Below are 23,157 nucleotides of genomic sequence, written 5' to 3' on the forward strand. Positions count from 1 at the left end.
ATGCCCTATTGGCATATAGTTGAGAAATGTTTATGCTACATATTTTCCTGCATTGTTTCTCTCAACATACTTTCTCTGGAATAAGGAATAGTATGAACACATTGATGGTTTAGCAGTTGGATGCCCTTTCAGTCTAGTTATGGCTAACTGCTGTTTGAAAAAAGTTTGAAACTTAAATTTTGGAAAGAGTTAATCCAAATAGAGGCAGATTTAGAGGTAATGGGCCACAATGCAATGTATTTTTGGAGGCCCCTATGCATGTCAGAAGACTACGCAAAAAAATTAATCACATGCATAAGTGTATTCAAAGCAGGATTCCTCTGCTAGTATGGCCCCCTTGCAATTGTGACACTTATGATAAATCTGCCACTGAATCCAAAACCAACTGTTTGACTAAGATATGTCAATGACATATTTATTATTCGGAAACTTGCGGAGGATATGCTCAATAATATCTTAATTATAGTGAATAGCTTTCATCCAGCAATCTCTTGTGACTTTTGCAATGAAAAGGGAAGAAAATTTGATTGTTCTTACAAATAAAAAAGATGCATGTTCAGGAAATCAGATATTTAAGAAGCCTAATTATGCTAATCGCTATTAGAACCAAATGCTCAAACCATCACCTAAAAAGAAGGCACTATTAAGACTCATTGATCTGATAAGGAGAAACAGTAAGCTTGAACAATTACGAGAAATTGGGCACCAATGGTTACAGCTCAGCTTCAGCTAGAAGATACTCATTCTCATATATTTAATTTCTTAATCAGGCCTCAAGCTAAAATTAAAAAAAAAGGCATTTTTCCATACATGGACATAATAATCAACTATATCAGGAAGATGCTACAGAAGTTAAATCAATGAGATCACATGAAAGTCAGCATTGAAATTGAAACAAGTCTTTTCATCAAAAGAAGCTGGAGATCCACATCCTGCTGATGGTGTATCTAAGATCCTATGTAGCTGAGGGTAATTTTGCGTTTAACTATCATAGGAAGTGTCAATACTAGAACAAAACAGCACGAGAGACAATGCAACCTGAAACGTTCTCGTTGTCCGAAGTCAACCACTGCTGATCATTTTACTGCTACAGAACATTTTGATGAAAATTTTATTAATTTGCTAGTCCTTATAGAAGATGAAAGAAGTGGTAAAATATAAAAATTGTCAATAGACACAAACTAAAAAGATAAAAAAAGACAGACTGGTTGCAAGGGCAATTGCACCCTTTGTCAGTGCTTAGCAATGGAAAAAAAAACTATTGTTAGAGTGAACAGAAAATGCTTGAAAGATGCTGCCAAAACCAATAGAGTTTCAGCCAGCATTCCCTGAATCATGATTGATTGTAGAGATATTAGAAAATGCAAATTCAAGCCCATTTAGTAGAGTTAAAGAAATGTAAGGCAATAGCGGCTCCTTTATTTGTGCACAGGAGCACATAAACCCTTGAGAGAAAACTAAAAAATTTTCTTTTTAAATTTAAATAAATTGATTAAATACACTTTCTGATAAATTTTGGTTAGTTTCCAAAATGACTCCTCCTGTCCGGTCTTTGTTTTCAAAGTGCTAATAAGTAGCTTAAGTTATGTTTGTTACTAAAAGCACATGATGTACTCCAGAGCACACATGCGAAATAACAGCGCTTGAAATAGTCGCATAGGGTTGCAAAACGGACAAGAAAAACAAAGAAAAAAGCAATGTATTACACAAATTTGACAAGCTTCTGAGGAAGAGACATTGCCATACTAAGCTCATGGCTAAATTTTGCCCTAAACTTTATGCATTTTAATGAATATGGTTGATAAATCAAAAATTTTAAGACTCATATATAGCATCCTTTTTTTAGTTTTAATTTTAATACATAAAAATTACCTAAACACTTTTGGATGCACTATGAGCCAAGCAAAGACAGACTAAGTACTCTGCTGTAACCTTACTCTAAATTAAAAAATAAAGTATGATAAATGACATGCTCAAACTCAAAAAAAAAAAATGTTACTGATTTGTTTGACTCAAAAATAAATGAATACATAAATAATTAAATAAAGTAAAAATAGCTTTTGTTCAACTGAATACCGTGAGTGTGGAGGAAGGCAAACAGCTTTTGATAAAGGGTGGTACTTTTAGAAATGACCATATCCCTAAAGTTTAAATATTTTACTTCAATGATTCTTTTAAAATGGGCTCAAATTTGCATTTTCTAATATCGCTAATACAGTCAGTCAAGGCTTGGCACAGCAAATATTAAAATCTGATTGGTTTTCGAGCCGTCTCTTAGGTATTTAAGTTTTACTTTTATAACAGATTTCCTTTTCTTTGCTAGGCACAGACAAAAAAGGCGATTGCCTTTGAAATTAGTATGAATATTTTAAGTTCTTTAATTTGCACAAATTGATATTGCTTAAATTTTAACACTTTAAAGACAAAGCCCCTGGTTTTAATTAAAGCTAAAATAAGTTCAAAAATATCCAAATAACTTGGAACAGAATGTAATCAATTCCAAAAATTAACAAATCACTGGTTCCAATATTTCAGAATGCATCAAAAAGATATTCTCTCAAAAGATAAACTAATCAGAAGTAGTGTCATCAAATCTTATGTGGTAGCCAATATAGGTTTAGAAGCCTGAGGAATGTCGTGTGAAACTTTAACCAGAAAGATCCTAATTGTACCACAGCCTCGAAAAAAGTTATTTTACTGACATGAAATTTGTTTTATCTCCATTTATAATGAATTTTTTTACACATGATTTAATGTCTTTTTTTATGAGGACACATTTTATGACTGCATTCTAATGTAAAGGAATCCCAAATTTTCAGAATTTTCAAATTTTAATAAATTAATCCGAAGGCTTGAGAGTTTTCATACTTTCTTTTCGAAGACAGGGTAAATGAGGTAGATTTATGGAAAGCATTTGAGCTTTTCCAAGCAGAGACTGGTGTACTACAGTCTAGATTTACCTATGTTGAATTTAGGTACTAATACTGGTTCTGAGTAACTGGGCTTCGCTGGGTAAGGCAAAAGCCAGGCACATTTTGGGAGAAATTCACCAAGAATTACATTCGAAAATGATCTAAATCAAACATTACTCGAAATTAAAATGATCAATTAACCAACGTTTTGGTGCTTCAAAACGTTGGTTAATTGATTATTTTAATTTTCAGCACAAAGGTAGTTATTTGTTATTTAATTACTCAAAATTTCCTTGAGAAAATATTCTCCAAATAAAAATATAATAAAGTAGCTAAAAGTAGAACATGCTGCATATAACATTTTATCAAAACTTATCAAAGAGAATGATGAGCAGCAACAATCATTCCTTTCTTAACAAAACATTAGGTGTTAATAGTTTTACAAGCAACAACAATATTAACTGGTGAAATATTGATTACTTGCTCAATTAGGTTTAATCAGAAAAAGAGAAAGATTGAAAAAAACTAGACCAAACTTTTGTAGAAAAAAATATTAAACAACGAAATGAATTTTAGGGAATATACTATCACTGTAAATATTATCAAAATATTTGGGGCATTGAAATCTTTAAAAAATATTTAGCAAAGTCTAATCAATTAATTAATAAAGCAAAGAGCAATGACATAACTTTGTTTCATCAGGAAGGCAAAAGTTTAATTGCGGGATGAAGAACAATGAAAGTTATTGAGAAAACGAGAAATGAAAATCAACGTCGAGCTCACTTTGATATTCAGCAAAAATTAGTCAAAATTGCAAATATAATTTTTAAAAAAAAACTCTAAAATGAAGTAATTTTGATGAAATAATAGTAAAAAGTGGGAGAAAATATTTTCAAGTATGCTAGATAACTTTCAATTGTGTAAAAGTAAAATATATATTGCAATAGATTGCACCCCAGCAAGGAAAATGACACTCAAAGCTGTTTTTTTTTTTTTTTTTTGTCGAAATTCAAGTTTTTACACAATAATAGTTTTAAGCAATTTAGTCTCAAATATTACAATATGCGTAAAAAAAATTATGTAAAGTTTGCTGGTTAGTTTGTGTTGTCTAAATCAATCACGTATACCTAAATATCAAAAATTTTTGTTTTTAATTATGAAATCTAAATGATGTCTCATTATTGGTTATTGTTTTTTAGGCCCCAATGCACCATTTATGCAAGCTAACAGTGTGCGAGTATAGCAGTAAGAAAGAGCAATAAAATTAGATAGTTATTCAATAACTAATACTAGTTATTGATTTAGCCTAGTTACGGTTTTCATGTTGTTGTGTCCAATCCTTCAGGATCTAGCGACAGCTAGATCAAATCCATAATTCCATGCACCCTCGCAAAGTCGAGCACCAGGAGTGGGTTGTCGCGGACATCCTCAAGAGTGAGCCCCAAGCAATCCAGTAGGTGTTGCGGGGAGGCCGGCAGCAGATGGCACTTGGGACACGTTGGGAAGACTTTACGGCCGGATTCAAATGACATGCATTTCAGGTGCCCACTGAAGAGTCTTGAGATGGCCGTTTGGTCCTGTCTGTCGGCCTTGAAACGTAATGCACCTCCTGGTTTTGGTCTACTGTACCAAGAATGAGCTGGAGGAGCTAGCCAGACATGCCGGTCTCTATTTTTCGCCGCAGAGAAAATTTCTTCAAAGGTTAGGTCGTAATCAGTCGTGGCCATCTCAGAGCAGCTTCTTTTTGCCAAAGCATCCGCGGTTTCATTTCCCGGAATGTTGACGTGGGAGGGGATCCACTGAAGGTGGACATCTCTTCGCTTTGAAATAGTTTTAAGCATATTGATGATTTGAATGCTTACTAGGTCATTTACTTGGTTCCAGTCCTGTAGATGTTGAATTGAGCTACGGCTGTCTGTAAGAATCCAGATGTTCCACTATGCTCAGCTAAGCATCTGCAGGCACCGGAGCCAAGTCAGACTTCTCTCCATTGGAGCTCCAGGTACCTAGTACCATGAGAAGCTGCTTTTTCCCTTCTCCATGAAAATATGTCACCCTTAGTAAGCCATACAGCATCGTCTGTCGCGCTGGATAATCAGAGACGCGTTCGAGGTTTGGGAAGTGGGCCTCGTTCGAAAAATATGCGTCCTTCCCCATTCAAGCATCGCCCTCTTAGAATATTGCAATGCAATATTAATGGGCTTGGTACAGCAGCAACGCGGATTAAACTTGACCAGCTTCTTGAGCCGGCCGAAACTAAAGAAGTTCAGATTATTGCTCTTCAGGAAACCAAGCTTAAAGAGACCTCTAAACTGAAGGTAAAGGGGTACAATGTCTTCCGTTCAGACAGAAAAACTGGAGGAGCTGGTGGTGGCTTAGCCTTCCTCGTCAGGACGGTTTTCATAAATCTTGTGTTGTTCCTTGCCGGGGTGCAATATTATGATCATAAGACTTAAAAAATTAAAGTTTGTGGGTCAAATTTACGTTTGATTGGAAAAACTATAAGTTTTCACATCACTAGTTCATATTTGATTTTCAAAAGTACTTAATGAAACATTATGCAAAGAATTAGTTTGCATAAAGAAAGAACTTTAATGCATATGAATATATAACATTCAATATTTCCCCCTGTGTATAGCATATAGCAATAATATAATTTCTTTTATAGCATTTCATTCTCTAACTTTCACATTCTAAAAAAATTTAAGAAATGAGTGTATATATTCTTAATACATATCAACAAGGACAACTCTGTTAGCCAAGTAATTTTTGTAATCTTTTACAAATTTATAAGAGGCAGTATGAGTTATTTTAAAATTTTAAAACTAAAATTTTACGGACAAACATATGCGATATACTTTACCTAGCATTAAATACAACAGCTACTTTGAACACGCATAAAGTGAAAAAGCCAACATCCATTCATGGTATACTAATTTTTATCCAAACCAGTACTTCCATCTAAAATCTGACTTGGAAGATGAAAGTGACAAAATTAAGCAGTTTAAAAACTGCTCTAATAACATTAAAGCCTAAATCTATCCCCCCCCCTTTTTTTTCTCTCTTTTTGTTTCTTTCTGCATTTTCTTGTAAGAGCTAAAATGTACGGAATGCATGCAATTTTGGTAACTTTGTCCTTGAAATATATTGCCTCAAAAAATATGCTGAAATTTCTGCACACATAAGATTATACTTGTTAAAAGATATACACAACCCAAGATCTAAGCAATGAGAAGTTTTTTCACTAAAGGTACAAAAAAAAAAAAAAAATGCTTTAAATATCATTTGTAATGATTTTTTGGTTAATTATATGTTCATTTTGAAGGGTGAAATTTAAATTCTTTAGCCGTAACTTGTATTTTGCAAAACTTTTGTGATTCAAAACTAATGTGACAGTTGAATGAGTAAACAGAAAAAAAAGGAAGAAAAAAACCCCCCTCTAAAAATATGTTTTTATTCTAGATCTACTACTCATATGCAATGGAAAAGAATATTGTTAATTCCTATACATTGTGATTTGTAGTTGAACTTTTCTACACTATTTTAATTGCATATTAATTTTAGGCAGCCTTTTGTCATAGAATATATTTGTGCACATATTTGAAAAATGAAGAAACAATTATACAAGGTATCTTCAAAGAAAAGGTGCAAATATTTTTACAGTTTTCAGTCACTTCCAGTAGTGAGTGTATTTATGAATAAAAACATCTTGTAAATTATATCACAAAGCAATCTTTTTTCTATTTATATTGACTCATAAATATTTATGTATCATAGACTTTCAAATACAAATACTATAGTGATCTTTTGTGAATACAGCACAGATAAATTAAATAAATTATGAATAAAAATGTGTTCTTTATTGTGTTTATAAATCAGTGCATGTTCTTTCATACTTCAATTAATGAAATAAGCAAAAATATTACAGAAAGCAATTAATGAAAATCCTAGTTTAACTTCATTAATATGTACACACAGTGACATAGTCAAGGGGGCTCTATGGGGTCTGCACCCTCCCTGAAATAAGTAAAAAAATTCAAAATTGAAGATGTCCATTTTTTTACATAATTTTCCTGTTTGTATAAATACGAAAATCCAATTTGAGAACAAGAAAATTTCATTGTGCCCCTCAAAAAAGAAATCCTAGGTACGCTACTGTGTATACAATTTTTGGAGAGACAGACACATTAAAGAGAAGACTTATAATTGAAAGATTACTGTTATTTATAAAAAGTACAAAATGACATAAAAGAAAAATGTGTTTCAAAGTTGGAGGAAAAAAATAATAATGAGACAACTTACTTATTTAATAATCTGAATTAAAGTCTGGACATTCTTTCATCAAACGCCTTATGACAGTTTGAAGATGACTTTCAGCATACTCATCCAAATCTTGCCATATTTGCTTTGAAGTCAGCTGTACTATTTCAAGCTCCATTTCTTTCAGATCGACCTGTGTGCTGGATGCTAATACCTACATTAAAGGATATACACTCAAATGAAACAAACTTTACATAAATGAAAATAAGTTTTGGAACACACAAATTATGACTCTCACCCTCTGCACTCCCCTTCCCAGTTAAAAATAGGGGTGATGTTTTCAAAAAGCTCAGAAAGAATGACTTTTATTTGCTGCTAATCCCTCGATTATAGAAAATTTATTCAAATAATTGAAAAGTCAAAATCTATATTACATATGCTCATTGCTTTTGATTATAAATTAATTATCCAGTGATTTATCAAAATACTTTTTACACAAATATAATAAGTTTTATTTAGGATTTTCAAGCTTGAATTGTGAGGTAAAAATTCACATTTCCAGATATCAATAAAGTAGTAGTATTGCATAACACTATAATTTTCAAATCTTATGCATCAATAGCATTTTATCCCAATGCTTTATTGCTTTAAATGTGGCGCAATACTTCATTACAAGCACAATCTCTCTGAAATACTGTCAGCTCCGCTTAATCGGGTAACAGATAAACAAATACCTTGCTTATTCGAACAAAACCTCACGGAACCAAATATTTCCCAATGAACACAATGTTAAAGACCCCCGGAAAAAAAAAAAAAAACAGACACCTAATTTTATTTTTATTACTTACAAAGCGCATTCAAAAATGTCATTTTTATTCTCAGGTGTTTCCATTATTTTGATAACTGCCTGTATATACTAACTAATTATTAAACTATTTTGTTAACTTAGCTTATTTCAAAAACTTTTTGCCAATAACAATAATCCCCCCCCCCTAAGAAAATTTCCCTGCTTAATCAAAACCCCACTTAATCAAATAATATTTCTTGGAACCAACAATATTCGATTAAGCAAGGCGGACAGTATATACACAAAGAATGAGTAGACGCTTCATGAAAAGAATTCTGAGATCTATATTTGACAAGCAACACATTTTGCCTATCTAAGTGTGTACATATTTGACATATATTTTAGAGGAATACAGACAAGCATATATTATTTTTCAACAGTTTTAATCAACCTGTGATCGAGTCCGGAATGAAAGAAAATGAAACTAAAAGCCCTTTTAGTTTAGTTTTTAAAAAATAACTTTTTGATAAACTTTTAAAATGAGCATTTCTAATCTGATAAATACTTTTTGAAAAATTTACATTTACTCCTTAATTAAAGTGAGTCTTTTAAAATATTTGCAAAGTTTTTCTTCTGAATTGAATTATTTTTTAAATTGCCTAGTGCAAAATATTATTTTCAGAGGGTATGAGATGTTTGAACAATATAGCTATGACCAGGGCTGCAGAGTTGGAAGGAAAATGACAGACTGAATCAGACTCTGACGATTTCAAAGTATTTGACTCAAACTCTAAGAATCCGACTCTGACTCAGCAACCGTGGCAGAGTTGCGGACTAAGAGAGAAATTAACCAACCCAAAAATCGGTCTAACTCCAACTCTAGAGCCCTAGTTACAACCCTAAAATGCTTCTCTCATTGACCAACAACCACAAGATATTTTTCAGTAGGTTAAGTTGGGCAATAGGTTCTGCCATTTTTTTCCTTCTAATTCTTGAGATGTAAAGCAGTCAAAATATTACAGTGAGTATTAAGTCTATATTTGCATTAAAGCAAATATAACAATGACATATACTTTATTTCTCTATTTTCGCAAAGATAGAAAGTAAACAAGTCAAAAAACAAGCAACATACCCCTATAACAAAAAAGTACACTTTTTTTTTCAAAAGAAAGGTAGTCACTAGTCAGGTTATATATCAAATTAAACATTTTACAATTATTTTAAAATGAGCTTTTACACGGCTCTTTTGAACAGATAAAAAAGCAACTAAAGCATTTTAAAGTACTGCTGGCAAAATAGTGCTAGTTTGTAAATTAAAATAATAATAATAATAATAACTCGACAATTATTAAAACTTAAATTTAAAAAAAAACATATGCATATGTTTAAATAATGTGTCAAAAAGTATGACTTCTGGAACTTTCTAAAAAATCTGAGATGGTTAGGAAGAGAACATTTATTGAAAAATAGAAAAAAATGCTGAATGACTGAAATTTTGTCATTAAAGCACTTGACACCAACTCAGGAATATGTCATCAAGAATACTTGAAACAGGACTTTTTCTAGGCAAGAAATTACAACTTTCATAATTCTTCTTTTCCAATTATGAACAAATCAGGCTGGTTACTAGTAGGACTCGACCGATGCATCGGCGCCGATGGTTCGACAATTTAGCCATCGGCATCGGCATCGGCGGCCGATGCTAACTTGCAGGAAACATCGGCCCATCGGCATTAAAAGCATCGAAAAGCCGATGGAATTGGCCGATGTTTTCGAAAAAAAAAGACCTTTGCTGTTTCACTTTTTAATGCAAAGTAAAGAGAGTTATTGTTTTCATATAAAATTGTTTCCTTAAACTTCAGTATGAATTTCTATTTTAGTCACCCCAGAGAGAGTTTTTAATACTACATTCAGGTACCATACAAGTTAATTATTGCGTTGTTTCTTGCGGCTGGATGTACGTATGTATCTCTTATAAGTCATAACTCAAAAATGGTAAGCTGTAGAAGGTTAAAATTTCGCATGTGGGGTGTGTGTACGTTCCAGTTGTGCATTTCCCTTTTTGTTTTCGATCGGGTGTTCTAAAAAGCCTATTTACTCATTTTTTGTGGCTATTAATTACTTATTTCAATACAAAACTAATACAGCAGCTCAGACTGACGATCATTTGGTCATACACTCTATAACAAAACAATCGTCGCACCAAGAAAGAGTGATCCGATTGAGACGAAAATTGGTGGATAGGAAGACAATGCACAGAATAGTAAATGATTAAATTTTTAGAATAATTGAATAATTTATGTCAGAGTTACAGTAACAAGTTCAATAAGGTATTGACCCGCCTCTAGCCTAGATACAAGCTGAAGCAACGACGTGGGAAACACCGATAAAGCTCCCGGAGGTTGTCCTGCGGTATTTCCGGCCAAATTCGCTGCAATTGTCGGACGAGGTTATCAACATTCCTTGCCAGAGGCAATCGCGATCCCATCATATCCCAGACATGCTCGATGGGAGAGAGATCTGACGATCTAACAGGCCACAGAAGAGTTTGACAAGTTTGCAGACATGCATAGCAACACATGCCGTATGTTATCTTACATTGTCCTGCTGAAAACCAGCCGAGGGTACTGCAAAAGGAACGCCAACAAAACATGTCTTAGGATGTCGTCGACGTACCACTGTGCAGTAAGTGTACCTCTAATTACGACCAAAGGGGTCCAGTTATCAAAGGAAATAGCACCCAAGACCATAATGCCTTGTTGAGGGCCAGTGTGGCGTACAAAAGTGAAACCAAGATCCCTCTTCTGCCCTGGGCGTCTCCAAACACGTCTTCGATGATCGTCATGACACAGTTAAAAGCTAAAGACTATACATCCCCAGTCGGCACCATACCAACCCGATCGAGCCATGAACCACTGTAATCTGGCTCGGCAGTGTGTAGGCGTCAGTGGCGCGATTTTTTTTTTTTTTGTTATAGAGTGTATATTGCCGGATTGGGGAGACCATGGAAACACATATGAGATGGAGAAACCGATTTTTGTGCCATTTTGGTAGATTTTCGTTGAACGAAAAAGAATTTTTAGAACTCTTGCCTGCCCCCCCTCCCTCCCTGTAATTCTGAAATTAATTTCTAGTTGCACATCTGAGTTGTTTAAAACTAACACCATTTATAAAATTGGAGATTGTCTTTTTCAAACTTAATCTATTGTTTAGGAAGAATTTAGAGCATTAATGTAAGAAATTGATTAAAGACGCTTTGAATGGTGACATAATTGCGGAAATCAAAGGGACTTTTGATTTTTTTTCTTCAGAAGTGCTAAAGTCGACTCAGAAACTCTTCCGAGGCGTTGGTGGTAGTGGTTTTGTACTAAACAAATGAGGACGAAGTTGTGAACGAAGTTTAACGTTGTGAGTTACTCCAAAATCAGGGGGTGACCCCCCTCCCCCGCCCCTCCCTCGTCGTTTCAAGCATTTTTTAAATATTTAGCGATTATTTATTTTGCTCAAGAAATGTCATTTTGCGTATTTCTCATTCTTAATTTATCTTTATTTCGTAATGCGCCATCTTTTTTGCATCATTTATAGCGATCGATTTTTTTTCTATTGTAAGTAACTATTTTCATGTATTTTTATAACATCAATGAACGAGTTATTTTCGTTTACATCATATTTATAATAATATTTTACATAAAAGTTTCAAGGATTTTCTATTAAGCAATTTTTTAAATTTCAGAAAATTATTGTTAAATTGAAAATTTTAATTTGAACTTGTTTGTAGTGCTTTATAAAAGATTTTAAACAATCAACTTGTTCAATATTGTGTGCGCAAACATCAGATCAAGTAGTATATGTATTCCGTTATTATTTACTTGGAGTAAATATCGAGTTTTTTTTTTATTGTAGCTAAGTTTTAAGAAGCTCGCTCTTTTCATGGCTATTTCTTTTTTCAGAAAAATTTATGTCACTCTTATAGCTTTTATGAAAAATGCAAATTTTTCTATTCATAAATTTTGAATAAATATTAAAATATTCCTATTTTGATTTAATATTGTAATTTATCTGTTACCTTTTTTGTTTAATTTCATGACTAAAACATTTCTACGTGCAATCTTTCCAATTAATTGCATAATTTGTTGACGGTTTCATATTTTTATTCTTAAATTTTTTTTTTGAATGATTAAACAACATAATTTAACGTTTTTTAACTATGTATAGCGTACATAATCCATACATTATTACAACATTGCTGAAATCTTAGTTATATGTTCAATTAAAAGAAAAAAAATCAGTTGGATATTAAACAGTGTCTTTTTCTTCCTTTTGTTTTTTTTCTTTCTCTTTTTTCGGCTGTAGTTCTTTCTCTATCATCTTACAACAGTCAAAAAAGAGAAGCATAACTACATCCTATATAGATTGTACGTAGTACGATCCAAAATTTCGGGGACAAGCTGTATAAAATGTATAGTTCACATTACCGAAGCACATCCACCTTCAAAGGGTCACCTTGAGGGACTATGTACTTCTGCCAGTGTTCATATAACTTTTGGAAACACTCCTGGAAGCCTTTTTCGCAACCTACTATGATGCAGCTTTATCTTTTCCTGACGGAAGAAAGCGGCGTCCATGCAAATGCTTTTTTGCTGGGAACATGTTAGAGTCACACGGAGCTAAGTCCGACGAAACGGTACGATATTTGTTTGTCATATCAGACCATTGATTAATCAAACCGTGAATCCTCAACGTGAAAGTCGCCTTCTACCCCAGGATGAAGTTAAAGAAGCAGTGCAAGATGCCTTATAGGAGGTCGCGAAAAATGGCTGCCAGGAGTACTTCTAAAAGCTATACGAACATTGGCAGAAGTGCATAGTCGTTCAAGGTGACAATTTTGCAGATAGATGATAGATGTGCTTCGGTAATGTGAACTATTCAAGGTAAGGTTTTATACTGCTTGTCCTCAAACTTTTAGATCATACTACGTACGTATGAGTTTTCAATTTACTATTTCATAACGTTTCTGAGTGACGCAAGTTTACATCCCAAGAGAACTTGCGATAATTAACTGAGAAGGTGTTCAAAATGGATATTTTGGCCATCTATATGTTCTTTGGTACATATGCGTGTACAGATGTGCCGAAAAAACTTGTGAAGTTTAAATTGGGTGATCGTAAAATAGAAATTAGGTCGAAATTTGATTTTTTTTTTTTTGATTACAAGTCCTTATTTGTTAGAAAGGAAGTAAAGTGAAATGAAAAAATGATCCTTTAAATCCCTGACAATCTTATCAATTTATTTCTGTTAGATTTAATTTTTTTTTTGCCATCGGCCAATGGCATCGGCCATCGGCCATCGGCCATTTGGAGGAAAACAATCGGCAATCGGCCATCTTTGAACAATCGGCATCGGCCCATCGGCCAAAAAATGCCATCGGTCGAGCCCTAGTTACTAGATAACTTACATTTAAAAAAAATGCACTCTCATATATTAGCGATATACATATCAATTTTCTGTTAATACAGGGTGTATCAATACAACATTTAGACTTTCAAGGCAGATAGAGTACACCAAGACGATGGGAAACCACATAGCAATGCATGGTTAAAAATGCTTTCCTGGTGCAGAAGTGACGACACAAATAAAAAAAAGGGCGACACGAATAAGAGAAGAAAACATGTTTATTATCCTTAGTACAGCAAAAAACTTAGGAAAGAGAACATGAAGGAAACAACAATCGTCATCAAAGTAGGCATTCAAAATTACAACCCCAGTCTGTGATGCATGCCTCACATATCCGGCACACTGAAGATACAACATCAAAGCGAGCGTGGCAACAAAAACCGTGTGTGCGCATGTACCGTCAACTGATGCTTTGGTTTATGTAACGACATTTGTTAGGGTTCATACTCAATACAGATAAAAGAAATTCCATGACTTTTCCAAGATTTTTTCACGACTTCAAATTTTTATGACCTCGTTACACGAAGAGAATAGGGCTATTTAATGTCAAACTGTACAATTTTTGAAATAGGCATAAGCAAAATTTTTATGTAAATGCCACTACCTCATTGAAGCACTTACTTGTAACTGAAAAAATATCAGTACACACTGCAGAAACTAATAAACTATACTTATTTGTCTTTATCACATAAATTTAAGTAAAGTAAAAATATAGTGAAAGAATATACTGATGTTTAAATATTAAATAAATACGGCAGAATAGTAATGAATGGGGCAAATGTTGAATGAGTCATTGCTAAGTTTCCAATAAAAAATTTACTTCATAAAAATTGTATTTTGGTGTCAATATTGTTTCTTACCATCCATGTAACTTGACATTATTGTCATGCATTGAAGTACAGCCTTGTTTGTCAGTAAATTCATTTTTCCAAACCAGATGTTTCAGCTGGCAACACAGATCAGTTTTGCGAGCCGTATGTTGGACACCACTGTTTTAGGGTACTAAATTTCCCCTATTTCTATGTTCTATCGCCTGACTAAAGTCTTTATTTTCTAAAACCTTCAACAAATTTAGATAAACTCTGATAAACTCTTAGATAAATTTATTTAAACTCTGATAAATTTAATGCTCTTTCTTTCTACAAGTGGTTAACCCTGATGCAATAGAATTACACTTTTTGAGCGGGCGAGCCAAAATCAAAGACATGCGTCCACTACTACAGAATATAAAGTATAAGAAGAGCAGAAAATAACAGCAAATTCAAAATTAATGATGACCCAGCAGTAAAATCACATCACAATAAAAGGCGGGTGGTTATTACAGAGGCGGATGCAATAGGATTCCTAAGTCAGATTTTATTTTTGGGATCGTTCAATTTTCGAGTATTAATAGCTTTTACATGCACTAATGTTAAATCACTAAAAATTTCCAATGCTCTTTTAGCTGCTGTTACTTTACTGCTGCACAAGACATTTTTCCATGACTTTAAATAAATTTCCATGACTTTTAATGAAAATATTAATTTTCCATGACTTTTCCAGGTCTGAAATTTGTTAATTTTTTTTCCATAATTTTCCGGAATTTCCATGATCCGTTCGATCTCTGATCTGTCGTATACACCAGACAAAAACTTACCAGCAATTTTGCTGCATTGAAAATAATAAAAATGTTTTCTCCTCATATTCATGTACTATCTTTCTTGTGCTTTGTGTCGTCATTATTGCATTTGGATAGCAGCCAAAAAAACTATGTTTTTAAAACAATTATTAGAATTTTATTTGCTAACAAATATGCAAAATGGCAACAGGAAAGAAATAAAAATTCCCGAGAACATGATGTTAATTGACGTTTTATTTAAATTGCTCTTACTGTTTTCTTTGAAAAATTTTGAATCAATCTGTACCTCGTTTGACTTTGGACTCACAGCGATTCTCGAGAAGATCAAACCTCAGACATAGAGACAGACAGATAGGCGGACGCGAACAGATTTTAATAGTATGGATAAAAAAAATAGTACTGGGAAAATTGAAGTATTTTCTTAAGTTTTTTTTTTTTTTTGCTTATTCTTTTCATTACAGGGACTAAAAGTAGAACTTTTGACTGAAGGAAACAACTCAATTGGAAAGTTTTTGTTTAATTCTCTTTTTTGATAGTATTATTTGTAACAGCATTTCTAGTATTACAAATTCTATTGTCACTAATAATTTGAGAAATATTCATGCAGATAAAATGTTTTATGTATGTCAATTTTGCGAAATGATAACAGGGAGCTTGAATTCTTGTCATTAGTCATAAACTCATTATGGTATTGATATATAGAAAAGTACAAGAGATTAGTAAAGCTAGTACTTTTTCAAGACTGAGACAACTTGGATAAATAGAATTGCTAAGTTGAGAAAACATACTGCAGCTGATACAAAGTAAATCATAGATATATCCCCAACATAATGGTGCAGATGTTTGTAGATTTTTCTCAGCACCAACCCCTTGTAATTCTAAACTGATTTGCAAATAGCATAAATTACCATTTGGGGAAGGGGGCAATAGAAACAAAATTTAATCAAATTCAAAACACCTATTTTTATTTAAATTGAGCAAGAAGTCACTCAAAATTGAGAAAAGGTAAAAAAAAAAAAAAAAATCAACAAGTGGAAGATTGTTAAATATAGTAGTTGAAAGCAAAGCACTAATAATTAGAAATATTTTATGTTCAGTAGAAAACTTACTTGTTGTTATTAATCCAGAATCAGTTTATTCAGACTTTTAAGAAGGCTAAGAAAAAAAAACTTTCTTGAATTTATTAGCTATGTTTTTATTAATGGTTCAAAACAGGTAAGTCTAAGTCCAACTGGGTTCTTGTGGAACTTGGCATTGCATTAAGATAGGAAAGATTAATTATATCAGGATGATAAATTAAAAAAAAATAGTTATAAACTGAAATAATTGTAATTTTTTTAAAACTTATTTTTGGACATGTACACATTCTGCTTCATCACATCACATTAACACAAGAAGTGATTCAATTATCACTGAAATGTGCATCATTGAAGTGATATGTCATTAAACTTACATCATAAAATAAAATTAAGGATAAAGAAAAGAAATAATTAGCATACACATACCTGAACCATAGCAGCTCTTTCTAAGTAATACATATTGTCAAAAGCAACAGCAATGGAATTTGCAGTTGTAATAACACCGTGATTTCCCATAAAGAGAACACATTTGTCCTTTAAAGCTTTGCCAAGACGTCTACCTTCTTCGAAACTAGTTCCCAAACCTCCATAGCCAAAATCATATGCAATTCTTTCATGGAAACGAGTGGAATTTTGATGAATCATTCTTAAAGTTGGGTTTTGAAGACATGCTTAAAAAACAAGCAAACACAACTATGTAAATAACAGGAAAAGCTAAAACTAAGTTATGAATTTGAAACTAAGATAATGATTTAAAGTGTTTTTTCTTTCCAGAAAGTAACAGCATTTGCAGAAGTATTTTATCATAACAAAGGAGGAAAAAAAGTCAGATTCTTTCAAATAAATTATCCAGGGCATTAGATTTCTAAGGCAAGCTGTTCAGTGTATAAAATTCATATTCAGGCACAGAATTAATCTCTTGTCAAGCAGATTACATTTTAATAAATTATGAAGCAGAAGTATTCAGTAGAATGGATGCTTAGTAACAGCTAAATTTATCCATAAAAAATGCATTTCAAAAGCTTTAATATTTATCATTTTATTCCCAATAATGAAAAAGTAAAACAAAGATTTGAAGCATCTTACATTAGAAATGTGCTTTAGTTTATGAGCAACAAAACATTAAACTTCAAACTTCTACATCTTATTTAATAACACAATAATATATAAAAACCATAAACAAAAACGACAAATTATTCACTTTGAGACAATTATTTTGTGTATGCCACTATGAAAAATGAAAATAAATAATAATAATGTATATATACAGTAGAGTCCCGAAAATCTAAAGCAATTAGGGCTTGTACCACCTCGGATTACATTAAACTTGGATTATTCGAAAAGTTCTTCTGGACAGGGTTGCCAGATTTAAAAACAGTAAATACGGGACAGGCTTCTAAGAGTGAAAAGGAGGGGGGGGGGGTGACATTTTGTGATTGAAGGCAGTTACTGGTTATGGCGCATTTTTAAGGGGTGATAAACAATTCTGTTTCAAAAGTTGTCGCAAGATTCCTCTTAGTATGTTTATGGGTGAGTACATTTTTGAAGGAACTCTAACTTGGGCAAACAGTTTTGTAAAAGAGACACCTCTTACAATGCATCTAAAAGACCAAGACTTGAAAGAAATGTACAAAGAACTGCAACAGAGTTAAATTTTGAGAAATTTTCCTGCCACACGCAAGCTGTGGAACGTTGAGTGAAACTAATAACCGAAGCTGCAATAAGAGTTTGAGGTGAAACTGCATGAGATGGATACATTCGAGCCAAACTTTAAGCTAGGAAAAAACTTCCATCATTTGCTAACAAGGGACAATATTATTTGAAAAAATAATATTCATTATGCGTGAGGTGTTATAAATCAAATTTGTAGATTTTTTTTCAAAATTTTATTTTCCCTATATGTAATTCTAGAAAATGTGTGATACTTTTGCGTGATAATAATTACTATGATTAATAGTGCTATTTAACTAATCAGTATACGAATAAATTTTGAAAAATAATATTGATATTTGGTTTTTGAAGAAATCCAATATTTTTTCATTTTTTCCCAATTTTTGATGTCAGAAAGGTGCAGTTAAATGCTTATTAAAATCAATAAAACATTTTATGGGCTCGAACTGGCTCATTATATAACTTTTTCACTGCATTTCAGCAAAATATTTGGAATTTATTTTTAAAAAATTTTTTGAGCAAAATTCAAATACAAAAGTGACGACCAGCAACAGGCTCTGGGCCCAGCTAGACTGGTCCCAGTCAATTTACAATCCCCAGTGAAGATCAATGGCCCTCTTAAAACTATCTACTCCCTTGCTCATTACCACCTCTTCCGGTAAGCTGTTCCAAGGTTCCACTACCCTGCTAAAATAATTTTTTCTAATATCCATGTTAGCCTAAGATTTAAATAGCTTAAAACAATGACCCCTTGTCCTGTTTTCAGTGCTAAACTTCAGCCCTGTAAAATCTTTCATTTTAGTAAATTTAAACAACTGAATCATGTCCCCTCGGTCTCTTCTTTGCTCAAGACTACATTTTTAGCCTTCTAAGCCTGGAATCATAGTCTAAGTGAGAAAGTCCATTTATTAGCCCTGTAGCCCGCCTTTGAACCCTTTCCAATACATTAATATCTTTCTTAAGATAAGGAGACCAAAACTGAACAGCATATTCCAAATGAGGTCTTACCAAATTTCTATATAAGGGCAGAAGAGCTTCTTTAGAATTGTTCAAAATAGATCTATTGATAAACCCAAGCATCTTATTGCTTTGTTACTAGCAATGCTGCACTGTTGGCTAAACTTTAAATCCTGACTTATTAAGACCCCCAGATCAGTAACTTTGTCTGCCTGACTAATGATTGAACCTTGCAAATAATAACTTGTACACTTATTTGCATGTCCTAAATGTAGCACTTGACATTTCCCAACATTAACAGCCATACCCCATTTATCAGCCCACTCTGTAATATGATCTAGATCCTCTTGCAGCTGATTTGCTCGTTCTTCATTTTCTACAGTCCCCATAACTTTGACATCATCAGCAAAACAATTCACGCTCCCAGAAATATTTTTGTGAATATCGTTCATAAAAACAATGAACAAAACAGGCCCTAACACTGATCCTTGAGGAACCATGCTTAAAACCTCACTCCAATTAGAATAATTTCCCCTTACAACTACCCTTTGTTTCCTTCCGGTCAGCCAGTTTTTTACCCAAATAAAAGTTTTCCCTCCTATTCCTATATCAGCTAATTTGCTAAGTAGAGCAACATGCAGTATCTCATCGAAAGTTTTTTGAAAATCAATGTAAACAACATCTACAGGCTTCTTATTGTCCAAAGCCATAGTAACTTTGTCATAGAAATGTAATAAATTAGTTGCACAAGATTTACCTTTGCTGAAACTGTACTGAAAACTAGCCAATAGATTGTTAGTCTCTAGAAAATTTACTATTGTAATTTTTATCAATTGTTGCAAGCCTTTGCTTTATTTTCCCGTTTCGATTTGAAATGTTTTAAGCAGTGTATTAAGAAATGTTATAAGAAATATTAAGAAATAAAAGTATATGAATGGACAAAGTGGTGTACACTTAATGTCGTATCTAACATGTGGTGACCCGGACGTGATTTTAAAGAAGGTCGGTACTTTTTTTAAGGAATATCTGATTGAAAAACTTTAGTTTTTGTTTTGCAATGGAAAATCTTGTCAAGAAGCGATCTCCGTTACGAACATCTTTTACTAAGACATATAAGAATTTAATAGCCTTGTTTGAGGATGAAAATATTGCAGTAAGTGATCTCAAGATTAAATTAGCTACTTTAGAACACATCAATGCTGGTTTAATGACTCTTGACAACGAAATTTTAGAACTTAAGTTAAATGCAGATGATGACGGTAAAAGTTATACTGTCGAATTTGAAGCTATAGAAGAATATAAAATCAAGTTTGATGAAGCTTTAGTTTACGTAAATTCTTTTTTAGAAAGTAAATCCCAGATAAGCGCTAGCATTAATAATGAGAAATCAGAACTAAAACTTCCCAAACTGGAATTAATAAAATTCGGTGGTGAAGTTAAAGATTGGCTGTACTTTTGGAGTCAATTTAAAAGAATTCATGAACATAAACAAATGGAAGAGGAAGATAAATTCCAATATTTAATACAGTGCATGTCGCCTGGTACAAGAGCGAAAGAGATCATTGATAGTTATCCACCAACAGCAGAAAATAATGAAAAAGCAATTGAAAGCCTCAAAGCAAGGTTTGGCCATGAGGAGCTGTTAGTGGAGCATTATGTTCGCGAACTCTTGACTTTAGTTGTTAAAAATGCTACCAAATCGAAGCTAAGCATTACTCAATTGTATGATAAGCTTGAATCCCACCTAAGATCATTAGAGTCTATTGGGATGACATCCGATAAATATGCTGCTATGCTATTCCCACTTGTGGAATCGTGTGTTCCAGAAGACATTTTAAGAGTTTGGCTAAGAAATTCTGCAAGTGAAGAAAAATCATACAGTGTAAGACTGAACCAGCTTCTAAACTTTTTAAGGACTGAAGTAGAGGGGGAAGAACGGATCACCCTTGCAAAGTCGGGAATGAAGCAAAGTGAATCCTACAGAAAATTTCCGAAAGATAAGGAAGATATTATTATACCTACTGCGAGCAACTTGTTTTCAGGAGTAAAAGAAATTAATAGCAATAACCTAATGCATTGTATATTCTGTGAAAAATCTCATCAAAGTAAAGACTGCTACAAAGCACAAAATTTAAGTTATGATGAAAAATTGAAAATCATGAAAGAGAAAAATTGTTGTTTTGCGTGTTTGAAAACAAGCCATCGAGCAAAAACTTGTAAGAACAAAGTTCAATGTGTGTTTTGTGGAAAGAAGCATTACCTTGTTTGTTGTCCAGAATTTAAGCAGAAATCACAAGTTACGGTAGAGTGCAAACAAGAAAATTCTGAAAGCAGCACTCTTTTATCAACATGTACTTCAGGGAGAGTTTTGATTCAAACTTTAGTTGTTGGCATTCAACATGAAGGGGGGGTGAAAACATCTACGAGCTTTAAGTGATACCAGTCTGAGTGAAGGAATGAGTCAACATCCTCTAAAAGATAAAATAAGTGAACCAGACTTCAATGATGTGGAAATCAGAACTGTTCCAGTTGATACAAGAAGTGAACCTGGTTCAACGGATGAGCTGAGTAAGCCTGCACCAGACGATGGTAGATGTGTAGATTTTCAGCTGACGAAAAAAGTGAAGCTTTTCAAGAAGACAAACAAAAGAAAATTTCTCAAGATGAGCAGAAAAGTCATAATTCCCTAGATCACGAAGAAAGTGCAATTGCTTTAGATGAGAGAAAAAATAAACTTACTCAAAGTGATGAAAAAGGTAAACCTGCTCGAAGTCATGAGAGTAGCGAAACTGCTTTAAGAAATAAGAGAAGCAAATCTATTCAAATTGAGGAAACAAGTGACTGTGTTTTAAGTGCTGATACAGATGAACCTACTCGAATAGATGAAAAAAGTGAACCTCTTTTGAGTGATGGAAGAGGAGAACCTGCTTTAAGTAATAAGAAAAGTGAACAAGCTTTAAGTGATGAAGTAAATAAGCTTGCTCAAAGTGATGAAAAAAATGGCTATGATTTTTATGATGAGCCTACTGATTTTAAGAAAAATGATGAAACTTTTCAAAGTCACACAAAAATTGAAACTGCTTGCGAAAAAAATAAATTTGCTCCAAAGAAGATAGAAAGTGGTGTGACTGCATCTGATAAGAAAATTGAACCTGTTCTAAGTGAAAAAAGAAATGAATCTGCTGTGAATGATAAAAAGGGCAGATTTGAATTAAGTGATGAAAGAAATAAATCCTCTTTGAGGGATAGAAGAAGAGAAACTGGACTAATTAGTGAAAATAAAGTAAAAAAAGCAACTAATGAAGATCTAGTGGAATTTGATAGTGAGCAATCAATCGAAAAAAGTACTCCACAAGAAAGTGAAAAACTTGTTACTCCTATCGAAGAATCAAAGAATGCTGAAAGAGGAACAGATGTAAATGAAGAAAATAAGGATAATAAAGAGGATACAAGAAAATTTGCTGAGCGAACAAAGTGGCGACATGTGCCAGGTCTCGAGAATATTTCGAACTTGCCTTCAAGAGGTTCCTTAGTGAAGAAACTGATAGCATTCCCTTGGTGGGAGGGTCCTCATTGGCTGAAATTACCCAAAGAAGAATGGTCTCATTGTAACTTAATGACACGGGACAAGCTTTGGAAAAAGGAAAAGTTCACTCGCTAGAAAGTAAAATACCCAAACACATCAAAGTGATTCATAATTTAGTTAGTTTTGAGTCAAGAAAGAATGTTTTCAAAAATGATGACACATTTCTGCATGAAAAGAAATCTCGTTGTGCAGAAAATGAAAAACATAAGCTTCTTAAAACTTCAGGAAATGAAGATTTTTCAGAGCATGGATGTGCAGAAATAAGCAAGAAAAGAGAAGATAGACAGCATGGATAGTTTAAGGTTCATGACCTAGAAATGTCAGAAAAATTAATAGTAAAGTTCATACACCTTGACATCTAAGGACATTGAAAACTTAAAAGCCATCAATGTGTTTAAAAAAGAAGGAATTTCGCGAGTCAAGCCAAAAGTGAGGTATAATACCTATGGTATAACTTTAAGATTAAACTACTTAGAGACACTAATTTTATTATTAAAGTTCAATTTGGTAACATGAAATTTTTAATATTTTAATGAGTTTTGAATTTATGTGTCAGGTATGTAAAAAAAGAAAAAAAAATCAAAAGGTGGGAGAATGTTGCAAGCCTTTGCTTTATTTTCCCATCCTTTAAGAGTTTGTACGTTTTTGTTTGGCAACAGTAGATATGTTTTGTTAGAACAACTAAGTTTCGATTTGAAATGTTTTAAGCAGTGTATTAAGAAATGTTGTAAGAAATATTAAGAAATAAAAGTATATGAATGGACAAAGTGACGTACACTTAATGTCGTATCTGTCGTATTTCACAAATTTTGCAAACCACTGAAGTTAGACTC

General features: G+C 33.0%; 2 protein-coding genes across 3 annotated transcripts in view; one reads left to right on the top strand and one right to left on the bottom strand.

The window, feature by feature from the left end:
* The window catches only part of LOC129222864 (potassium channel subfamily T member 1-like), a 368,024-nt gene extending 361,298 nt beyond the window's left edge, over positions 1 to 6,726 (top strand). The window contains exon 31 of the mRNA XM_054857422.1: positions 6,375 to 6,726. The gene's annotated coding sequence lies outside the window, so the exon portion shown is untranslated. The remainder of the gene's footprint in view (positions 1 to 6,374) is intronic.
* The window catches only part of LOC129222865 (uncharacterized), a 39,202-nt gene that overhangs the window by 4,234 nt on the left and 11,811 nt on the right, over positions 1 to 23,157 (bottom strand). For both annotated transcript variants that reach the window (XM_054857423.1, XM_054857424.1), the window contains exons 3-4: positions 16,537 to 16,781; positions 7,215 to 7,386 (exon numbers count right to left, since the gene is read on the bottom strand). In XM_054857423.1, the coding sequence (XP_054713398.1) occupies positions 7,219 to 7,386; positions 16,537 to 16,781 (413 nt within the window). In that variant the 3' untranslated portion in view covers positions 7,215 to 7,218. The remainder of the gene's footprint in view (positions 1 to 7,214; positions 7,387 to 16,536; positions 16,782 to 23,157) is intronic.

This window comes from Uloborus diversus, chromosome 5 (assembly GCF_026930045.1).
Source record: "Uloborus diversus isolate 005 chromosome 5, Udiv.v.3.1, whole genome shotgun sequence".
In the NCBI taxonomy this organism is placed as follows: domain Eukaryota; kingdom Metazoa; phylum Arthropoda; class Arachnida; order Araneae; family Uloboridae; genus Uloborus; species Uloborus diversus.